Below are 24,274 nucleotides of genomic sequence, written 5' to 3' on the forward strand. Positions count from 1 at the left end.
GAGACTTAAGCCAGAGAAACGTTTTAAAAAGAAACACCCTCTCTCTGGCTCTTACTTTGAAAGTGGGTTTGTGCACTCATTTCATCCTCTCCCCTAAGCAAAAGCAAAGGCTCAAACTTGTTTCCTGGCAGTGGCGACTGAGGATCCACCTGCTTATCAAGTACGTGAAGGAGACCCTGAGAAGGCCATCACTCTGTCAACAAAACACCTTGCTCCACAGCACCTGGTTCCATTGTGAAATAATGTCCATTTGAGTAGTTCCTCTCCCGCCTGACCCTGACCCAGGCTTCAAGAGCGATGTGTCAAAAGGACCTGAAAACCTTTGACAGGCCTGGATGGCCTACCACGATCCTCAACCATGACTGTCTGCTGTTCACCAGGCTGGGTCTGTGCTGTGCACATACATGGGTCCCCTCAGCCTGGGCAGACCGTGGGCTCTGTGCCTGAGCCTGGTTCTGTTACTGTGTAGCCTTGTGACTTCGGCAACTCACTTCACCTCTTTGGACTCAGTTTCCTTGATTATAAAATAAAGAGATAATGATACCTAATTCACCCACTCATTAGGCAGTCCCAAGGATCAAAATGTAAAAAGACAGTCTGAGTATAACCAACAGTCCTTTTAAAACCCTATGATGGGTAACACAAATGTAAACTTGCAGCGAAAATCTTTTTTGCCTCAGGAAAGTAGAGGCAAGGAGTAAATGGGAAGTTTGTAGCCCTTTCACCTTTTAAGTGCTTTTCATCCTGCATCCCAGTGGCCTCTTCCTGAGTCTCTTCCTGTCAAATTTTTATTTGAGAGAGAAGAACATAGGCCGCGGGATTCCATAGATGTGTGTGTAATAGTAGCTCTACCACCTTCTATAAAGCCTTGAGATAGCTACTAGTTCTCTAAGCCTCCATATTTCATGCATAAAACACAGATAATGCCTATTTTAGGAGGGCTGTCATAAGGTTGAAATGAAACATTATCTGTAATGTACCAACCATGGTTGCTAGTACACTGCAGGCACTCCATAAAGATAGATTTGTTGAACTGATACTGAAAAGGAGGTAAGTTATGAGGACAAATACTTTTAAACTCACTCTTAGGACAAATGAAATATTTCAGCACTCCTATTATGTCAACACTCCAGAAGTGAAGTCCTTCCAAGAAATACTCTTCCGTAGGGGCGGCAGCATTGTGAGCGACTCCTCACCTAGAGGTCCCTGTTACATCAACCCAGAGGCACAGATATCACCACATGCATGAGAAAGAAAAACTAATTTTTTTAATGTTATTATATCAGGGAATAATTTCAAACTCTTCTCAAGTAGGGACATCCAAAAGCTAACTGAAAATACTTCCAAGACTTTGGCACTACGTAAGTCCTTCATGTATGAAAAAGTGATACAGGTCTAGAAGGAAAGGAAAATTAAGGAAAGGGCAGTAGATAACATGTATGTCATCACCGTGTCATGCCTTCCACGCACTCTTTCATTCATTTCTCCAGGCAGCCCACACTGAATCAAGTCCTTATTCCTCCCATGTTCAAACAGGGCATTGAGGCATGGGGAGAGTACACCAATCACCTAAGACCATATAGCTTCAGAGAGCAAGACCCTGGATTCAAAAGGAGCTGCCTCACTACTATTCTTCCCACTTCTTTACACTTTCATAGAACTACCATCAATATTACAAAAAGCTCCTCCAAGTAGACTAATTTGAGCCTTACTGATGAGAGAACTATCATTGCACTGATTTGAGGACAATGTGTAAGAAACTTTCACATAGAGCACCTGACAGTTTAACGAAGTACCTGCACAAATCTCACTTGGTTCTGACAACCTGGTGCTACAGGCTGACTAGGGACTCTTCACAGAGATGAGAAACATGAGGCTCACGGTGGGCAAGTATCTTTTTCCAAGTTACACAGGCTATTACGTGGGGAAACTTAGATTTTCATTAAGTTCTTTGTCCCTAAACAATCCCCCCATACTTTACTGTCTCTCTTCAAGTTGCAATATTTATAGCCCCTATATTTGCTCCAAGAAATAACCATAATCTGTGTGAATAAATCCTGATTTTTCACAATGTATATGCAAGGCACTTGATTATCATTCTGGGAGATACTATCCTTTATTTTTTTAAATCAGATGAAGAATTGGAGGCTTAGAGAGTTGAGCCATTTAACGTCCCTAGCAAACAGCAAAACTGGCACCGCCAAAACGCACACTTCGCCATCAGTGCCAGGCTCCCCTCTACCACACCCCAGTAATGGGCCCAGGTCCCCAGCCCTGTCCTGTGTGAGTAAGGTAGGCATGGCACCTGGAGGCAAGCCTCTCTATTCGTGGGCTCCAGTGCGGGCCTGGCCCAGCGCCAGCACTCCCCTCACTCACGAGCCAGGAGCCTGAGGACATGGGCTCGCTCCCTACTCTGCCCACCAGCAATCAGGACACCTTGGGCCGGGTGACACGACTATGCATCTCCCTAAAAGCAAGAATAGGCCAGGTACTCTGGGTACTCTTCCAGGGGCAAGATTCTCAGGCAAGGTTGGTAACATTTTGTTTAAGGTGAATTTTCAGGTCATTTTTTTTTTTACATTCCTCCTTCATAATGTCAGAGCAAATGATACTAACACAGAACAGCAATGAATCAATCAAATCTCTCCCTTTCCTGTCATTCAACTAAGTAAAACTAGTAGTCAGAGGTCACAGAAATGGGAAACTGTCCAAAATGTCCTGAACAGTAATTACCGTTGTGGGGTGGGAGGGTTAGCATCAATGTCAAGAGTTCTCTAAAGACATGGAGCCCAGAGAATCCTTCTACCTCCATGTGCAATATAAATTTTCACATAGAAGTGATCAGTTTATCAAAATAAGCCTTTGACACACAACACAGAAAGGACTTGGACCCTAATGTTCTTCCTAACACACCCCTCCCCACTCAAAAAAAAAAAAAAAAACAGGGTAAGAAGAATTATTTATTTTGGGAGGAATGTAAAAAAGGAGTTAAACACTTTTCAGTTAAGACTGGAGTGTACTGTTATTTAATAAATTTGAAATGTATTATAACTATACTTTAATTTCATTTTAATTGAAAAGAGAAAATGAAAGAGAAAAGCCAAATGAAAAATTTTAATTTAAAAAAGGGGAGGGGTGGGAACACCCACCTCTGGGATTTCAGTCAGCTGTCAGAGGGCATCATATAGTGCAGCACCTCTTCTCACACACCTTGCGAATTTCACAAAAGAGACTCTATATTCATAAACACATAGACTCTACCTATAATTTCAAAGGATGTAGCCTATTCTTGGACCCCTTGTTGAGAACCCTAGGACAGGAGCGGGAGGAGCTCTGGACAGCTTCTGAAGGGACTTGGCTGCTATTTCTGGCCCTACCACCTTGTCACCCTAGCCCAGTGGCTGCCTCTCTACATCTCCATTTCCTCATCTGCTAAAGATGATCTTTCCTGACTCTTCATGGTTCAAATTCCAGCAAAGATCACGAGAAGACTGAGAGACTGAGTAAAGTTACCTCTTTAACATCTTTTAAATTGCCGGTTATAACTCAGAGCACTTTTGAAGTGGCCAAACATCGGGAAGAATCCAGGTTCAGAGCTTGTTCTGCAGCAAGGCACCCCCACCTGGCTTCTGCAGTCCTGTCACAGATTTCTCAAGGTGGCCTTCCCTTACCAATTTCCCTCCAAAGGGAGGTAAGTGGCTTTGCCACATGTAACAGAGCTCGTTCAGTAAAGTAAGCCAAGAAACCTTCTCCAAGAACAAACGCACTCTAGTTTCCTTAAAGCCGTGCTGCAATAACAGTCTTGTGACATCCTCATCAAGCATATAATGAGGCTGTTGTAATCACTTTATTTCCCTATTTGAATGACAATCCTTAACCAACCCTGCTTCCCAGCAAAAACTCTGAGCTCTAAGATCAAATTCAGAGCAAATGCATTTGAACTTCATAATACTTATACTGAGGTAATTGTTTCAACTTCTGGAACAAGGCCTCTCTTCCTAAGACCGTGAGACAAACAGCAGAAGGAATCCAATCACTGGCCAGATGGGAAGTAGGAAGGAATGGAACATAATCACGCTCTGGAATACTGTCACAGGAGAGCTCAAGTGTCCAAAGCTCACTGCAGATGAAGAGTGCTCCTCCCCCTGCCACTGTATCCGTAGCACCCATCAGAAGGCCCTCTGCAAAGAACCTCCGTCTGTCTGGACTGGGAAAGTTGTAAGCTTGGCAGACAGACCAAAAAACCAAAGGCCTGTTTATGCACTAGTAAGTAGCATTACATCCTGAGATCTCTTGTGGGCCCCTCCAGACAGACAGACAGACAGACAGACAGACAGACAGACAGACACGCACACACACACACACACACACACACACCTAAAAATGGTAAAAAGGGCAATTAAATTAAGGCTGACAAGCAAAATAGCTGAGATTTTGGGAATAGAGACTTAACTTATGAGGGGCCCTCAACTGCCAAGGAACATTTACCCAAATGTGTTTATTCTCATTCAGACTATGTGGTGGGAAAGATGCTAAAAACCATAAAACAGTAGAACTATATTAAACAAGAGACTCTATGCTCGAAATAGCTACCTTCTATAAATATTCCAATGAAAAGTGTTGGCTGTTGTAATGCATTTATTTATCTATTTATACAAGAAAAAAGAACTCTTCAAATGTTTTGTCTAACAACCTTCCTTCAAAGGGCTCACTGAAGAGTCAGAATGTGTAACAATCAAACCCACAGATGCAGACAGGATTTCCTACTGCATGTTTTCAGGACAACTAAGCTGCTTTTTACTAATACTCATACTATGAGACCATTGCTCTCAATTTTAGTCACAAAATTACATTCAAACCAAAGCTCAGTGATTCAGCATATTTTCCATATGCAATTATTATATTAAAGTATTTGTTTCTAATTAACTTTTCCCAATCTAAAAGACAGACCAGAAAAAAACGTATGGCGCAAAAAACAGTTTTCTCTCTACTATACCAGGTTAAAATGGATACCTGGCGATGGACTGCTAACTCCACAGACAATTCCTATTCTAAGTTTCCGGTACAATACAAGAGTCAAGAAGCAGGGAAGGTAGGGAGGCGGAGGAGAGAAAACGGCACTATGACTCACGTCTGTGAAGTGGCTGGCAGGAGCAAGCTTACGAACAAATGAACGCCAGCAGAAGGCAAGGCACAGAGCTGAGGCTTTATTTCCTGGCAAACTTGCAGGGAGATGCCAAGTGGGCGGTACAACTGTGAGCCAGGGGTAGGGCTGGGGGTGAGAGGAGGGGAAGGGGCGAATGAGCGCTTACTCAGTCAGGAGCTGGTGCAGCTTGTGATGGCCCCGCTCCAAAGCCAAGCTCGCCGGCGTTGCTCCTTCCTGGTTGTGGACGCTGAGAGCTCCACGGCCACCTGGCTTCTGTAACAGGAACCACGTCAACCTCAGCAGTCCCAGCCGCACAGCAAAATGCATCAAGGTCTCCCGAGGGCCACCACCTAGAGATGGGGCGAAAATGAAAGTAAGTGGGGAGAACGAAAACGAAAAGCAAACAAACAAAAAGACAGTTGGATAAACACCACTGCCCCCGAGTACCTGGGATTCTGAAGCTACGCCAGACCATACGACAAAAACAATGTTATTGCGGCCAGTAGAAATCGGCACTCAAGTAAAGACAAAACAAGTATGCGAGGTACAATCTCCAACGAGAAAGTCCCGCAAAAGGAGAATCAAGCTATTGCTGTATTCTCACTTAATGCATTTGTTCAGCTCATTTACATATATGTAAACAATTTATGAGGGTGTCTCCACACATGTTCTTTTCCTTAAAAAAAAAAAAAAAAAAAAACAGCCTCACAGCCTCACGGAGATGCAAGGGCAACAGTGTAAATGGGCGTATCACAAAGGGTGTAATTACTTAGAAACAAATAAACACCCAGACAGGAGTTGGCTAAACACTGAAAACAGGTTCTGCTTGCTAAGTACACACAGGTCTTTTTATTCCCCCACTTTTAAGGCAAATCAAATTGCTGGCACCGCTAGTTTTTCTTGTTATTGTTTAATCAAAGAAAGAAATGCATCTCCAGGTATAAGAAAGACTAATTCTAAGATATCGTACCAGTAACTTCAGAAAGAAACCCACGTGCTTAGGCTTACTGTGCTTGAAGGGAGAGCCCCTTCTTGGTACAATGAGTCACTCTGAAAGCAGTGGAATGAGGAAGGGCTGTGGAGTTAAGACAGATCCGGGTTCAAACTTGGCATCTGCCATGTGTGTGGCCTGGCAGAATCCATTTTACCTCTCTGGGTTTCACTGTCCCCGCGTGGGCACCATCAGCCCACCCCCACGCGGCTGCTCCAGACGAGCGGAGGCCAGGAAACGCGGGAGGAAGGTCAGCGGAAGTAGTTGCCCCTGCAATGCCGGACTCCTCTCCTTTCCCTGCTCCCTTCACTGTCCTTGTGGACATAAAATTACATTCGAGGTCATGAGCATCTGTCTCTCTCTTCCTCGGGCATGCTCGCGTGCCCGTCCTGTTAGGATGGGAACTCTGGCCCCACAGGGCTGCGGTGACAGCTCCACATGCGGACTGGGCGTCACTCCACTGCAGGGACCGCCAATCAGACTGGAAAGGGAATGGTGCCGGGAGCTGGGCCTGCCTCCTGCCTCACTGCTTAACTGGCACTTCCCACCTCCACGGCTCGCCTCACGTGTTACCTTCTTCACTGAGCGCACTCACACTTCTCGGACCCCACTGTCCTTACACGGAAGGCCTGGAGGCTTCAATACATGAATGCACTATAAAAATCAATCTTCGAACTTGTGCTTTTACACTGAACTGCACTGTTTTCTAATATCATGTGTGTATTAGACTAGTCTCCCTATTGCCAAGGTAAAATTCCTTGGAAGCAAAAGCTATCTTTAATATTTTATACTTTCCCTATAGAACTATGTGCACTAATTTGGGATTTATAGGGTGTTCAGCAGAGGCATATAGCTGGAAAGAAGTCAACACTCCAGAAGAAATCACTGCATGTGCAGGTACAAATTTTAATAATCAACACCTCAGAGCAAGTGTTAAGGCCAAACAAAAGGACAGAGAGAGGCTTCACAAAAGATCAAATATCACCAGCTGACTTGCGCCTTACAGTTGTTCCAAGCACTCTGACATCCTTATCAAAAACAAAAAAGTAGTACAGCACCTACCAGCAAATACACAACTTAAGAGACCAGTTTTCTGGCCTTACCAGGCGATGTCTCCTGAGTTTTCTCTGCACCCCCACCCTTTCTGATCCCTTATTTGCTGAGTCAGCCTGGCATTTCTGAGTAGAATTCCGATGACAAAGCCATGCACCTGCTCAAAGCTAGCTCCCTGGTGGCGCACCTCGATCTCCCCCCAGATCTCACTCTACAGGCCTCAGCAGCTTTCAGGTTGCCCCCTTTCTGCAATCAAAAGGTAGTAAGAAAAGTAACATGGTGAAGACCTGCTGAGTGCCACGCACTGGCCTAGTTTCTATTAACATTTTTCATCTCACAAAGTCTGTGAGGTCTCGTTATCCTCATTTTACAGATGGAGGGAGGTAATGACTGACCCACAGCAAGAATCAGCAAGATTTGAAAATTCTTCTGTCTCGAGTCTAGAAACCAGTCCCTCTCCAGTATCTTACCCTCTTCTAGTTAAAATCAAGCAATCGAGCAAGCTAGCTAATGCTGTGGTTTAAAAAGCAGCTTTTCATATGTCTTCCTCCAAAAATAAAAAATTTTAACTTATCTTCTATTATTGCTTTTATTTCTCTCATCTCAGTTTAAACTCTAAGCACTAAAATTTAGGACCAATTGATATTCTCTACTGTATATAATCTGAATTTTTCTTCTCTCATGATCCTTTATCCTTTTCCTCTGTATTCTGAGTTTTATTCAACATTGTTTTTCACAACACTAACTGCACTTCCTATGATGTCAACTGAGTCCTTTGTCCCAGTCTGAATTGTGCCATGGGATTCTGGGCATCTTTGCATCATTTCAGTGAATTCCCTTTCCATCTTTCTCTCCTCCTTGTGACGGCTTTCTGGCACATGTAATTAAAGCCCCTAATCAGTTGACTCCATAAGGAAGCTTATCCTGGATCATCTGGGTAGGTCTAACTGAGTCAGCTAGAAGGCATTAAAAGCAGGGCTGATGTTTCCCCCGGAGGGAAGAATCCCGCCAGTGGACGGCAGCTCCAGCCTGTGCTCGAGGAGTCCCACCCGGCTCAAGATGCCCCCTTCTGGACTGACGGGGGTGGCAGCGCCGGCTCATGCTGGTGGATCTGAGTTTGCCCCATCCTCTCTTCTGTCGCCCTGTGAATTTTACACTTGCTTAACCAGCCCCCAGTCATGTAAGCCATGCCCTGTAGTAAATTTTGATACATAGTTCTCTTACTGGTTCTGATTCTCTGGTTGAACCCTGACATACTCATTAAACCTATTTTTCTCCCTGCTGCTTCCTTCTCTAATTTCATAATAGGTCTGACTTCTTCAAGCTTTTAAAGGACAAATGGGAAAATCTCTTCTACATTTTTTAAAGAAAATCATACTCAGAGAATTTTCCATTTCCTTACACTGTAATGTTATTTCATAGGCCATATGTTGGCTGGTTGGTTTTTCTGTTTAACCCTACTCAACCAGAAAATTTCTATGCAGGCCTAGCTTCTACCTATAGAGAAGGTAGCAGAAATTGTCTTAAATCCTGCTTGCTCTCTACTTACAAGCTGGAAATACCTCCCATACACATTCCCTCAGATCTGCAGAGGAAAGCTGATGTGCCTAGAAGGCATTCAACCATGTTTGCTAGAAGGCTGAATCTTTTTCAAACTATCAGATTTCCTAACCAAAATGTTCCAAGTTCTGTGGACAACACAGTAATCAGAGACGACATGTACTTCTCCTACCCTACCAATCCACCCGATGCCCTACACACAGCACTCCTTGCAGCTCTCTCTGGAATTCCAAAATCACTGTTCCTTCTGCTCTTCTGTACTGCCTCTTAAATAACCTGAAGTCCCTCATGACGCAGGAGTTCTCACACCCCATGGGGAAGGGAAACAAAAGGCCAGTGTGAGAAATGGGCTCTTAGAAAAATGACATTTGTAACCTTGTGAAGAATCAAGGTTTGAGAGCAAAAAACCTTACAGAGCTCAAGTCCCACCATTCCTGGGAACTGCTTGTCTTGGAGTCAACAGATAAGATCCCTTAGCAGTCTTTGTATGTTTTATTGTTTATTTTTAACAACTATGGTAGATGAAAAAAATATACAAACACTAGTGCAGGTAGCTAAACAAAAAGTCCCAAGGAAAGCTGTTAAACAATTTGGAAGGGGTGGGAACTAAAACACCAAACAATTACAGCTGAGGTTCTGTTAACCAACATCAGACACACAGAAGTGACAGAGCACGGGCCGTTTTCAGTACAGTCCTTCTTAAACCTGTCTCAGCCTTCTCTCCCCCCAGCTTCTCTTTGTGGAGAAGATTTCTGCCCCCAAAAGGTGTTTTCACTGAGTTACTATACAACCCTATGAGTAACTAAGAATGGAGACTTCCCCGGGATGTTTTTCCTCTTTGCCTTCTTCAGACCAAGTCTTCAGTGGCCCCCCTATTCATGTGAGAGTTGTGCTGACTGCTACCATGTGGGAGTCTTGCTCACCATCTTCCCTGACCCCCAAGGGACTAAAGAGAACAACTAAGGGAGACTTGGGAACTCAGAGGGAAGAAAGCCTTGCTCCACCTATCATCCTCCTTACCACCTGCATTTAAGGCAAAACTCAGGCAAAAAGTACCCTACAGACACTGCCTTATATAACCAGAGATTAAACAACACTTGAAGAATTAAAATGGACAAACCCCCTCTTGCTCATGTTTAAAATGAAGAATAACCTTGGAAATAAGTAAAAGCAAAAGAAATAGTCTCATTCGGCTTAAAGAGCCTTCTTTTTAGTGCTATCCTGTTTTAGGCTTTCATAGGACACACTACCATCCTTCACCATTGCTCATGTTTTGTCTCTAAAAGGTGAGTTTATAGCGGTCATGGTATATTCAGAAGAATAGCTTACAAAGTAGTATATACTATCCAGATATATTTTCCTTCATTTTATAGAGGCAGAAATTAAAAAACAAAAAGATTGAGACTCTTGAACAAACTCTTGCAGTGAAGCCAGGATATAAACAAATTAACTCCACGGCCTGTGCACATTCCATTTTACAGTATCAAATCAGAGTTCTTAACCTCATGTTGATGCCTGCTGTCCAGGGAGGCTGTGCATGAGTCCCTAAAATAATATGTAAATGTTTTTCAGGTAGACACCTTCACGTATTTTTTTCCTGAGGAGAAATCAGAGCTATTTTCAAAGGTGTCAAAAACCACTGCATCTAAACCACCAGAGTTGGGAGTATTAACCATAAAACTTACATGACTCTTTTGTACAAGTATCATGCCAAACACCTGTAAACATCCTAGATTTCAACAGCAAGTAGTCCTGTTATATAACAAGGTGCCCTATTTACCTGTTTTAGTATCCCAGGCAATAAGTTTACTCTGTACCGTCTCCCTTTAAATACCTTTGCAACTCACTGATGTGAGCTGAATGCTCCTTTACGTTCATCCCTCACCAGCAAGCATCTCTTAACTAATGTTGCTCTACCCTTAAAAAACATCCAGTGTTCAAAGTAGTGATTTTACAGCATCTTACTATGTTGAAGGACAGTGACTGTGAACTTGGTGACAAGTAGTGATTTTACAGCATCTTACTATGTTGACGGACAGTGACTGTGAACGGGGATGTGGGGGGGACTTGGTGAAGGGGGGAGCCTAGTAAACATAATGTCCTTCATGTAATTGTAGATTAATGATACCAAAAAAAAAAAAAATCCAGTGTTCATAGATTGCAGTCCACAACTGATTGAACAATTCAAACTGCAGAATGTGAATCTAGCACTTGTCAGATTTCTGATCCCAGTTGTTGACTTAAAGGCTGGTCTATCAAGTCATCTGCATGCATTTAGTCTCGAATATACCTAACTTGCTACATGTTTCTTTTGGTCTTTTAATTATTTTTTATTTATGTACTACAAAATTCACTTTCGGGCAATATACTGTCCTGTGAGTTTGAACACATGCATAGATTCTTATAACCAAGACATGAAACTATTTCAACACCCAAAGAATTCTCTTATATGACATCCCTTTGCAGTCTGACCTTCCCCTACTCCTAGCCCCTGGCAACTACTGATCTATTTTCAGTTCCTGTAATTTTTCCCTTCCTAGAATATCATATAAATGAAGTCATACAGTAAGTAAGCTTTGGAAACTGTTTTCTTTTTACTCAGCACAATGCATTTAAAGTATATCCAAGTTGTGGCACATGGCAATAGCCTATTTCTTTTTACTGCTAAGTAGTACTCCACTATATTTGTATATTCACTCAGTGAGGGAGAGCCTGGATTGTTTGCTGTTTCTGGTGATTAAAAATAGTGCTGCCACCGGCTCATTTGTGCAAAGATTTTTTTTTAAAGTAAATAGAAGCCTTCACTTCTCTAGGGCAAATAGCCAAAAGTGGGATTGCTGGGCCATATAGTAAATGTAGATCACTTTATAAGAAACTGCCAACTGTTTTCTAGGGTAGCTGTACCATTTTGCATTCCCACCAGCACTGTATGTGTTGTTCTGCATCCTTCCTAGCACTTGGTGTGTTTAATGTTAGCCTTTCTAATAAGTGTGTAATGGTGCCTTTTGTGGAGTATCCCCCTAAGTGTTTAGTTTGATTTAGCCTTTGCTAATATAGCAATACTTGAGCAATTTTATACAACAGAAACTGAGGAAGCACATGGGAAGTCCACAGAAATATTACAGCTGGCCAGTTCCCTATTAAAGCAAGGAAGCCAAGGACCAGAGAGGGGTGATGTGCCTAAAGTTCAGAACTGTGCTTTTTCTAATACAGTTGACCATTAGAACAATGTGGGTTTGAACAGTGCTGGTCCACTTAAATGCATATTTTGGTCAGTAAATATACTGGAAAATGTTTTGGAGAGTTGTGACACAGAATATGAAAAAATATTTTTTTCTCTAGCTTACTTTCTTGTAAGAATACATTATGTAACACATGTAGCATAAAAAATATGTGTTAATTGACTGTTTATGTTATCAATAAGGCTTTTGGTTAACAGTAAGCCATTAGTAGTTAAGTTTTGCGGGGAACCAAAAGTTGTATGTGGATTTTCGATTGTGCAGTGAGCTAACTCCCATGTTATTCAAAGGTCAGTTGTAATTCTTTTTAATCATGACAACATGAACAAATTATCCAACTTCTGAGCCTTCTTTAGGACAAAACAAAACCATAAAAGCACCATAAGCCCCACAAATAACTCATGCAATTCATCTTGATACTGAATTCCCTTATTCCCAATACCAGAACAGCAGGGCTGGAGGTAGTGAGCCCCAACATTAGACTTCTGAAAAGGTGTTTATGACCTTTCTACTGGCAAATATTGTGATTTTTAGATCTTAGCAACGCAGAGATTTCTTGGACACTATATCAATAAGAAAAAAGAAAAGGACAAATGCTTTCTTCCTTGATTTGATTTCAGAGCCCACACTTTATTTTGTATTTCTCCTGGGCAATCCTGCCCCAGGGGTATGCCGACAGTAAGCCCCCTGATAATAAGGGACACCATTCCTGCAGTTGATCACAGGATTTAAGAGACTCAAAGCTGACAAATACTTGTTTACCTTTCTTCCACAGGAGGAAGAACACACTTACTTGATCGGTGTGTGGGAGCAGGCACCGATCACACCTCTGGGGCTCAGCCCACTCCGAGCAGTCTGCCCTCAGGATCCGCAATGGGGGTGACTTCTGGTTTACTCTCCTTGCACAAGACAATAACCCAAGCCCAGTGGACATTGCAGGGCAGCCCTGTGACTGTCCAGTTCTTTCAGAGATAAAGTAGAAAGGATAAGAAAACCCTTCAGGCAAGAGATCTAACTTGTCTTCTAATCTAGCATTCATCAGTAACAGAGCAAACATTTTGACCTCTGTGTAACTGCTAAATCTTTCCATTTGATTTAGACTCAGAAGGGAAAAAGGATGTTATTAATTGGACCCCAGGTATATATACTGCTTTATATATATATATAATCATGGCATCTAGTAAATGCCATTTGCCACAAGAATAATTATGCTGGAAAACCCTTGTCTGAATAAGAGGAACATATTTAAATACTTTTCACATCCGTGTTTTTTGAAAAGTGGAGCCCTTCCTTAAATGAACTCTTACATGCAGAGCAAAGAGAGTAAAGAAGCAGGAGTGAAGTTACTCTGGTTCAAAAGAGTGGGGTTCGTCGGAGCCCACGCTGGTCTCCCAAGTCGCCCCCCAATCTTTCCTACAACCCCATATAATCTCCAGAGAACTTCAGAATACAATAATTAAAACTCTATCTTTGATAATTAAACACGAAAAAGGTAACAGAAGTTACTCTGCTACTCTCCTCATGAAGAACAGGTCACTCTCCACCCCTGAGAGATGAAGCCTGAAGTCCCAGCCCTCAGGAGGGCGCCGTGCCACTCTCCCCACATGAGAACTGGAAACAGCTACACCACACTCGTCTTGGGTCATTTCACTGCAAGAACAGGTGTAACAGCTCAGCTCAAGAACCTGAAAGAGATGCTGCCACCAGGTCACTTTGCTAAAGTAACTGCAAGTTTTACTTAGCCGCTGTGACAGATTTGAAAACAATGATCATATAAAACAGTTCCCTTGAAAAGCTAAATATTCCAAACTCAACATTTGTTTGTGGGTCATTTAAGTTCTTACCATGCGGAGTCTCATCTGTTCCCAACACGTTCCACTCGGCTGGCAGCTTCAGGTGCCTGAATGCCAGGGCAACCTTCTCATCGAGGGAATTCACATCCCCCGACGGGGGGCCTGACTGGTCGAGGAAACGGGTGAAGTTCAGAGCCTGCTGATTGCCAGCACTGGTTGCCAGAAATTGGGCTGCATCATACGCCTCATCCTGGATGAACTCAAAGTCCTCTTCCGCCACCACGAACACGGGCAGGCCCTCTCTGGAAGCACAGAGCTGCACCGTCACGGTCTCGCAGCGGTCATGCCCTGAGGAGAGCACAGGAGCAAGGAGACGGCATTAGAGTCCTCCTGCCAGGAGGGCACTGGTGGGTCCTCTGCACTCTTCCTGCATGACACACAAGTTCCCCTTCCGAAAAGAAATCCCTCCTTCCTCTGAGCTCTGGCAGCAACCTTCCAATCTCTTAAGACTCCACTTATAGCTCTTCTTAAAAATTCTTATTTGCAAATATGAATTCATTCCCTTACCACAAGGCAAACAGCTTGGTATCCCAGTTGTCACCATGACTGCAGCATGGTGTTGGCACTCAACAGTCTCTGAATATCTCAATAGATAGTGAACTACAGCTGTCCAATTTGAATAAATGAAAGAACGAAAGCTTGAGTGTCTTGTGAGGCTTGGCATACAGGGGGAAGTCTAACACCTACTGAACTAACTGAACTGAGTTAGATCCGAAAACCCCACAGGGAACAAGTCACTCATACAGGGTATTTGGGAACAATCTGACATATTCCCCAGCACCTGCTTATTAACAACACAATACAACTAATCAAATGATGACGCACTTTGAAAACTACAAAAACTTGATTTTATTAGCAATTCATGACCTAGAAAATAACTTTCTGTCAGATACACATTCTTTCCTGTAATGCAATGACTTCAGTGAAATGGCTTGGCTCACACAGGGATGACGCTGTGGCTAGAGGCCCAGTTCAGGAAAGGTAAGCATTTCAAGGACTGTGGTGCCTATTCTACAGATGGGCAGAGACCTCACGAGCTGCCAACATTGGGCAGCAACCTACACGCCACTCAAAGATCTCTGTCTGAGTAAATGAGAAAGGTCCAGCACTGTCCCCATGGGGAGGGCCTTCCTGGGGAATCAGACTTTCTCCCCGATGTTCAGCCTCACAGAATTCAGCATGAGCCACATGTAGAAGATATTCACTGAAACATGTTTTCCTCAACTTTCAAACACTGATCTCAACTTGCTAGAACTATGCTATTATCATTCTTCTTCCATAAATTATCTTTCTGATGAGAAAAAGGAGAAGAAAATGGCGTAGACGTGTGTGTTGTTTGAGTTACGCCACCTCGTGTTTTGCCTGATTAACCACAGGCACCTGGGCCCCTCCAGCCTCCCCGAATCCATCTGCATGCAGACACTGCTTTTCCACCCCGGGAGTGAGGCCGGGGGAAACCCTCTCTGTGACCCATGAATCTGACCTCCCATACTGTGGCCACAGGCCAACACAGGTTTCAAACTCGGACAGAACAGACTAAGCTTTCTACCCTCTCTGAAAGAGAAAACAGTAATTTTTCCCATGTGACCAACGAGAAAAACAAATAAATAGATTGTCCGCATACTTCTCCCCTTGGGGGCCTCTGTAAGTCCTTTAACCTTGTGACAAAAGAAATCTCTCACCGCTGTGTAATTTTAGGGTGGAAACAAGTATTTATCAAGTCATTTGAGTATCATTTTCTCTTCACAACAAAGGTATGAGGTTTGTACCATCCTTATGTTACAAATGATAAAATTGAGACTTCAAGAAGCAAAGTAACTTGCCAGAGGTTACGCAGCTATTAAGAAGCAGAATCTATTATTCAAATCCACGTCTGATGCCAAGGAACACAGCCTACTATAACATGATGCAAGAGTTCTGTACCATACTGCCTCTAAACAAAGGAAGAAGGGTAATCTTCCTTTAAAGAAGCTATGTCCCTGCCCGAAAGGGGCCAAAGAACTTGGAACGGCAGGCCAGTATGAATATTAAGTTAGAGTAACAGGCTCATGAAACACCAAGAGCAGTCCCCATATAAACACATAATTCTACTAGACACTCCAACTGATTTCCAAGATGAATCCTTTCTATGAAGGCTGTAGGAATGGGAATTTAGACCATGTTTCAGATCTTAAATTGCAGCACACACACAGAGCAAAAGGAGATGGTGAAGTGATAACACCTTTTCAAAACTGGCAAGTGCAATAGTAGTGCATCTGCACAGAAATCTATCTGGAATTGCTAATGGTTGTCTACCTGGCTAGGAAGGGGTGGGGACAAACAAGGATGAGAGAAACGGTGGCACAGGGTTGTGTGTGCTTATGTGCTTATTGGCGCACAAGGTTACATGTCTTTGATGCTTTCACAGAAGAATCTGTTAGAAGGTGGGAGAGTATATGGGTGAACTACTGTCAGCTCTATTTGTGTGTAACTGAAATAAAACTCTATTAGAGGAGGAAGAATCTCAAAAACGGCCATGAAATAGAAATTAGCCCAATATTTTCCCTTCAGACATGAATTCACAATCTGAAGGAGAAACTATCAATCATCCTGAGAAAGGTGCTATAAATCTGGAATTTGTTTGGTCTGATCATAGGCTTCTTTTTCAAGAGGAAAACTGATGCTAAAGGAGAAGTGGAGAGCCAAGGGCCTGCTGCGTCTGCCTTTACTAGACTTAGAGAAACTGGAGATGTCACACTGGTCAAGCATAGCACTTCACCTCACTACTTGCTGGCCAGGCTAATCTCTCCCACCAATGTTTCCCTACCAGGCCCAGGGGACTTCCCAGATTACTCTTTAATCTCTGTAAACTTTTGGGTAAAGCGTCCAGCAGGGGAAAGTCAACTTTTTTTTTTTAAACAAGGGTTATATAATATGGACCCAATAATAAAAATAATCAGTGCACATGCACACATAAAACCTCTTACTACCATGAATCAACTCTAGAGACATGACTCTGCAGGGGCCATTAGTCTATGACTGCCTTTGTACATGTAACATGCAAGGTATTAACAATGCCTACATCTACACAGTAAAGACATGGGGATGGGCAAACACATTCAATTCAAATAATAATCAAAATTTAACTTCTTTTTTCATGAAAACAGAAGCTGCAATAGGAAGAACAGAAGCAAAGTTTTCAGCCAATACCACAGTGTTTTCCCTTCCACTCAATTTCCTGGTAAAGAAGAAGGAAAATAAAAATCACATGTCTTTTTAAAAAGGGAAGTTCTGAAAACTTTACTAAGCTTCTTTCTACTGAAGGAAGTAACTCCAGAGGATAACAGAAGGGGAGAAGACAGATAAGCTGCTAAAGAAACATGGCCTAAACTTTAATTCCACTTTTAAATTGCCAATCACATCCAGTTTATTTATGACAGAAAATATTAAGTCAAGTACAGGGGTTGGAAGATCTGTTCCTCCTTAAGTGAACTGTAAGGGGTCCTGAAATATGCTGGCAACTGGCTAGAGAATCAGAAAAAATACTCGGTTTGAATCTCCCCCTCCACTGCAGACAGCTGGGTTATCCTCAAAAGGCACTCGACCTTGTGGCCTGTTTGCCTGCACACAAGGAGAGCTCCACCAGCCTTCCAGATCATTACAGAACAGAAGAGATGGCCATACACAAAGCCCCTGGCATCAAACAGGCATCTGACACTGCTGGTTATTATTATTAGCAGCAGCTCCTAATGCTCCTGCTCAGGTCACTTAAGGCAAACAGACCCCTAACACTCTAGGATGAGCTTCTGCAGTGCGGCCCCACAAAGTTTCCGAGCTAAACGTTCCCTTTGGCACTGTTGACTGAGAAATAAAGGGAAAGAATGCAGAATAAACAAAAGCACAAGGAGCACCCAGGTGAGAAACAAAAATGTAACTGCTAAGGATCCTCTAAAGAGCATCTAACCCAAAGCTTTTTTTAATCTCGCAGGTCAGGAGGTGTGTGCTCATGAGGTTGAGGGAGCCTTTCCACAGGCTCCTTATCACTAGATGAAGCACCGGAACCATGGAAACAAAATATTGCCACAGATAAACAGAACTGCTGAAGCATGACCCAAGAATTACTTCATTTCCTATTACGCTAAAAGTGGCACACATCCCATCCGGGCCTTCTTTTCTGAGGATTGAAACAATTGGGACTTTGTTTCATCAACTTTCCAAAAAGGAACCCTGCAAGTGCTTGCTGGTCCAGCCAAGCCCAATCCCACCCTTATCATCTGCTAGAAGAGAGGCCACATTAGTAGTCAGCGGCAGAAAAGAGAAAAATAGTATCTTTCACTACTTCAGTTTGGCATCACAGTATTTAAGAGTATGGTGTCTTTTTCTTCCCTTTGAAGTAGATACATGGGGTTAAAGGATGTTCTATTTTCAGTCTTCAGACCCACTCCAACAGGAGACAGGATTATGTGCAGTGATACGCACCTACTGCTAGTTTTCAGTGGTCTAACAGTAGATGTGCAAATTTGGCATATGTATAAAATGTCTCTAAATGTACAGAAGTATGTAAGCAGAGGAGGAGAAAAATGGCAGGCACAAGAACTTCATCAAGTACACTTAGGGGAGAAAGGGCTAATGCTAAAAACGTGACCTACTATATTCCAGCCTATTACTCTAAGGCAGTGTTTCTCAACCTGTTGTTCATTGTCATCCCCCCACCAAGGAGCTTTTCCAAACACTTTTCCTCTATTCTCCCCACATCCCATGAAGTTTTAATACCATAGAGATACCATATATTTGTATGTGTGTATCTGTGCTTTATACACTAAGAGTAAAATTTTTTGCCCCACACCCAAAGCCAATTTTCACTCCTCGGGTGGGGATATTACCCCCTATTAATGCGCATACTAGGATTCCTGTGCTGTGTCATAATTCCAAGGTGATGAAACATGTAATTTCCACATATACATTATAACTGAGAAAACAGACAACAGATTTTTTTTCCCCTTCAACTAGTTATCAGTTTACTTTCCCAGGAGAGCTACTACGTACACTGACAAGCACTGGGACAGAAATTTAAGTATTTTCACATCCGTTGAGAGATAGCCTTATAAGCAGGAGTATTTCAGAATAGGGAGGCTGCTAGAAAATGTCCAATAAAAAATAACTGATCTCTTTGGCAGAGAAGAAGGGTAACAGAATTCTCTGATTTGATCAGATTAAAGTATTCCACTTCTTTTCAAATATGTTAATTCAACCTGGCAACCTATGGACATCCACAGCCAGAAACAGTCCGAGTTCACAGAGACTGAGATACACTGAGATGTAACTTGAAGGCCTACTTGTTGAGACCTAAGAAATCTGGGTGTAAGCACTGATTTTTAATTAAGCCCAAAAAGACTTCTCATCATGGTAAATATATATATATATATTTTTAAATAACAAATGTATACAGAACCTTCTTTTTGATCAAGTGAGAAAGAAAAGAAAAATATAAAAGAGCTGAGTCAAATTTTGGGTCAATGAATATTTGTAGTTTTCCAGTCAAACAAAAACCCTTGCTGTGAATTCTAAAAGTAAATAGTAAGTGTTGAAAATAGATTCCATTTTATAAGAGATTCCGCCCCATGCCTTACGCAACAATAGTGTGAAGCATCCACTAAACATCCTGTCTCATTTTCCATTCTGAAATCATTCTTTGCTTGGTCTAAATTCACATTTAATTAACAAACAAGAACACAATGAAGAAGCAGTACTTCTTATCCCCCCAGAAACAGCCAGATTTCTTCGTATTGTTTACCAGATCTATACAGGGCTGAATTTTAAAAGAAACAATCTCAGATACATCTCTAAAGGAAAATCACTATTTGGTTAAAATGGGATTTGGGGTTGGATTTGATTTATATGAAGAGAAAAGAATATTTTATTTTCATTGACTACAAGGTAATACCCTTTTGTTTTCAGAGATGTATTTCCATTCCAGAGTGCATTTCAGAGCAAATTATATTCTTAAGCCAGCCAATTCATAGGTATTTTGAATGTATTATCTTACTGTATTGCCTTTGTCTAGTGTTAATTAGCACAAAAATAGGTTTATTTTCAAAAGAGAGGACATTGTTTTCAAAGTCTTCAAAACGTTTTTTAATTACTATATGTTAACAGTAACATGCTCATTGTAAAGCATTCAAATAATTCAAGGGCAGAGGAAGCAGGAAGCCAATGTCTCCACCTAACTGTCACATTTCTACTTCCTTCACTAAAAGGGGGACTCATTTGTCTACAAACGTTTCAATGGTACTAAGGCAAGAAAAGATTACTTTAAAGCCTTTACAATTTCTTCATAATTTAGCACATACACACAATTCACTGTTTCTCATTAGAAAACAAGCAAAAAGTGTCCAAATAGAAAAAAAATAATCTCAGTAGTTGAAGTCAAATCAAAAGGGCTTTTTTTAAGGAGATAATTGAAGAATGTCTCACACCCCCAAATAATAAGGTTACACACAGACTAACACCAAGAAATAGCACCTACTGAAGGTCGATCAGTCATCTGATTTTAGTAAAAACTAAAATACTACAAAGCAGTGAAATGTTCATTGAACTCAAAGAAAAATCAGAACCAGCCATCTGGGTGAAACATGACATTAAAACAGGAGCAAGACACAAAACTCTTTTTCTTCCCAGTCAGCCACAATGACTAGGAACTGCCACACAGTCCCACACATGAGCAGAAAGGGTGCAGACATCCCTCTCGGCCACAGTTGCTGCAAACCGATGGTGCACACTGTCCAGTGACTGGGATACACAGACCAGTACAGACCTCCCAGAAGACTTGACTCACCTGACACTGCCTTCAGCAGACAGGAAGCCGGGGGCTATTGATACAGCTAACTGCCACACAGAAATCACCTCAGGTGGCTCTGGAAAGAGGACACAGAGCCCTTCTCCAAGCCAAGAATCTGTTCAAGAAGCCAGAGACCTTTTTTGTGCATTTTCAAAAGAAAAGGATGCATGTGTGTGTACATGTGTATGTCTGTGAGCATGCAGCAGTGCACCACTTTTCTAGAAGAGTAGCTTCTGAGAACCAAGATAAATTTCTACACAATAGAAATGCTGTTTCATCAGGTGGTAGGGATTCCGAGAACAAGCCTTCTTAGCACACACCAGTGAGGCGTAACAGATGACAACCCATGCCCTCATAAAGCTGACTTTAGTACAGGCAGTAGAAAATAAATTAAAATAAATAAAATATTTAAGTTGATAAATGCAAAGGAGAAAAATAAAGCATAGAAGGGGAACAGGGCATGCAGAGAGAAGGCAACTGTATATTTTGTAAGGTGGAGAGAAACAGCCTCACTGAGAAGGTGACATCTGAGCAAAGACGTGAAGGAAGGTCAGGATGTACATGAAAACAGATTTAAGGCAGTTCACTTCTAGATGAAAATATTAATTCCATGACAGAAACAAGAAATTAAAAACAAACTTAACCCCCAGAATGCCCCTATTCCTACTGCTCCACAAATTACTATAGCAGATGTAGCAGCTGAAAAAGGCAAGTGAATGGAAAAAATCTCATACATGATGGCAAGAGCAATATGATCCATTCTGGAATCTCCTTTGCTTAAACAGCTAACAGAGCGAGTAATTCACCAACTGGGGACCTCATTGATGCCCTGCATACACATCAAAGGTTCACATGTTAAAGTGTTGCCTTACTCTTCCTTGGGCTACTTGTACAAGAGGGTCTTTCAAGGACTCTAATCGATGTCATCTGTGCTGTGATTAGGTACCTTGTTACCAGCTGCCTGACTGAATTCAGGAAGGTAGAACATTCAGGTCCATTGGGTAAGAAGGGAACAAGGGTTGGGCATGTAAGCATGACAGAGAACACCGGTTGCGGTTGAGATCAGAGATTAAAGGGAGGGGAATTGATTAGTGGAAAATGAAGAAGGCAGGTAACAGGACTCCACATTCCAAGCAAATGGGTCAGCAATGACTTTTGATATTTAGATCAAATTAGAAGACAGCAGCAGAGTACAACACCTAAACTAGTTCACTGGGGTCAGCAGGGCAAGGGTACTCAGAGTCAATAAGTACAGGACATCCAGAGATGGGTGCAGCTGGGAAAGAGGGGGTACTAAGACATACAAAAAGGTGTTAGAAACAAAAACAAGGGAAACGATGGGAATGAGAGTCAGAAAGACAGGCTAGGGACCGCACACAAAGAACTGCTGCAAACCTACAGCTCTAGGCGGTCATACAGGTACAGTAGGTTTGTGAATCTAAGGAAATAACTGCCCGCCACCCATTCTAATTTAAGTAGGTCTTTGCCAGGCATATCCTTCTCTACCCAGAGGCTGGACTCCACTGGTTCTTGTGACTGAGGGTTGCAGCAAGGGCACAAGCCTACCTCCTGGCTACATCTGTCCTTTCTCTTACAGCTACTTGCATTCTCCTTGTATCTACTTATATATGCTTTCTCATTTTCTATATATTCACACATACATGTGCATGCCCCCAAACTTTAACTCCTAACATGTTTCTAATGCAGGAAGAAGTACATTTATAAAAATTACCTTCATTCCTTTGCTAATAAAAGCGCAGTCAGGGACAGACTGATTCTACCTAGTGGAGGAGCTGCTTCACACTGTCACCATACACGGCAAATGTTCCGCCGTGGTGATAGCAGGCGGCACCTCCTGGAGAGCAGGCCTCAAGCTCCTGATAAGGCTTTCTGGCCCCATCACTCATCACAGGGAGTAAGAGGACTGTAGCTTTCAGTTACAAAGGAAGATACTTAATCCTCTTTAGGAAGCAAATCAGTTTCCATCCTGAATTCCTTGTTAAATTTCCTATCCCTAAAAATTTGGGGGGAAATATTATAGGATTGTCGGGAATCTTTAAATTCTCTATTTTCAAAGTCATTTTTTCCAAGGAGGGCGATAGATACAGCTTTCATTTCTCATAATCCCGGTTTTGGAATGTGGTAGAATTTCCCAGAGTTGGAGAGTATCAGATATGAGGTTAATTTATACAGAATGGCAAGGCAACAAAAAACTGGCAGTCTGGTCCAATGCCAGCAAGACCAGATATTCAAAGTGCCCCATAAACTAGTAATTTTTTTACACCACCTACTTCAACAAAGTGGAATCAGCATTTTACTAAAAACACCAGTAAAAAGAAATGTTTCGGTAAGAGCTAAATCCACCTTATCCTCTAAATCCACTTCAGGGGTTCCCCTAAATGTGCCTTTGTATAATGATAAAATGTATCAGCTGTTAACTTTGAAGCAAAGTCAGTTAAGGAAAAAAGCTCATCTCCAAACACAAACCAATAACACCTTCAGATGCCGGGATGGGTCAAGAGTCATCACTTTACCAGCTGTTTCCAGTGGTGATGGCAATGACTTAGTGACTTTGTAAATAAGTTTCAATAAACATTTTCCTTTTAATTCTGTTCATCTTATAAATGTAATAGCTATTAAGCACTCATTCCACTATGAACTATAATTTGTTAGTTTGAGGGAAATGCGGCTTTTATGGAAGATTGCTTTGGTCTTTCCCTCACAGATACAGAAGAATGTGTTACTAATTGCGTTTTTACCTTTGCTTTTGCCACTGTGATATTCTGAATCAAATCCGCAGTCACACCACAGTGACCACATTAGAACTTTTATCTTCCACATGTGTTTTGGTTTCCTCCCATTATCAACATTCCAATAAATTAGTATTTTTGCTGATCCTGATTTTTATGTTTCAATTTATGACTCCATTTGATTTCACTTATTTCTAGTTAGGCTCAGATTTTTGTGGAACAAGCAAGATATAAACAAAATATTTTAATATGTATTTAAAATAAAGATCTAACAATATTTCTATCACTCTACAACATAGAATAAAAGTGTTCAAGAATTAATTAGTAAAGATTTCATTCAAATACTTACCAGGAGCAATGGTCTCCAGCGTATCGGAACTGACCTTCCGAGTACTTGTACAGTGATGGAGGGTGGAACCCGAAAATACCAAGTAAAACGCCACATCGTCCTCAACTTTGTCCTCTTCAGCGAGCAACACAGTAACAACACAATCACCCTGGGAAAGGGAAAGACAGGGCAGGTTTGCATCAGTAAGGCTCCTCTTGGGACTCCACACAACATGAAGCTTTAAGGAGTCAGATGTATCATCTTAGCTGTGGCCCGTTCTGGTAGGTTTATACAAATATTAACACTGACTGAGCATGGATGTGCCAGGAAGTACTCCAGGCATTGAGAACACAAAATGATCTGAAAATAAGATCTCTCTGCTCTTTAAGCTTACATTTTAATGCAGGTGGTTAGCCAAATAAGCTAACAGTATTATAGTTGGTTTACTTATTAGACAAATGAGTAAAAAAGGGAGAACTCCAGAAAATTCCAAAAATAATGCAGAAAGGAGAAAGGGCAGTATATTAAAATACTCAG

General features: G+C 41.9%; 1 protein-coding gene across 13 annotated transcripts in view; it reads right to left on the minus strand.

The window, feature by feature from the left end:
- AKAP13 (A-kinase anchoring protein 13) overlaps window positions 1–24,274 on the minus strand; it is a 291,101-nt gene that overhangs the window by 156,522 nt on the left and 110,305 nt on the right. For 12 of the 13 annotated variants that reach the window (XR_012127222.1, XM_073227249.1, XM_073227241.1 and 9 more), the window contains 3 exons: window positions 23,759–23,906; window positions 13,834–14,130; window positions 5,313–5,496 (listed from right to left, as the gene is read on the minus strand). Coding sequence is in view for 12 of the 13 variants with exons in the window: in XM_073227249.1 (XP_073083350.1) it covers window positions 5,313–5,496; window positions 13,834–14,130; window positions 23,759–23,906 (629 nt within the window). In the remaining variant the exon portion in view is untranslated. Of the gene's footprint in view, window positions 1–5,312; window positions 5,497–5,593; window positions 5,801–13,833; window positions 14,131–23,758; window positions 23,907–24,274 lie in introns of those variants that run through there. The other variant, XM_073227250.1, reaches the window with a different exon arrangement.

Source organism: Manis javanica, chromosome 18, assembly GCF_040802235.1.
Source record: "Manis javanica isolate MJ-LG chromosome 18, MJ_LKY, whole genome shotgun sequence".
NCBI lineage: Eukaryota > Metazoa > Chordata > Mammalia > Pholidota > Manidae > Manis > Manis javanica.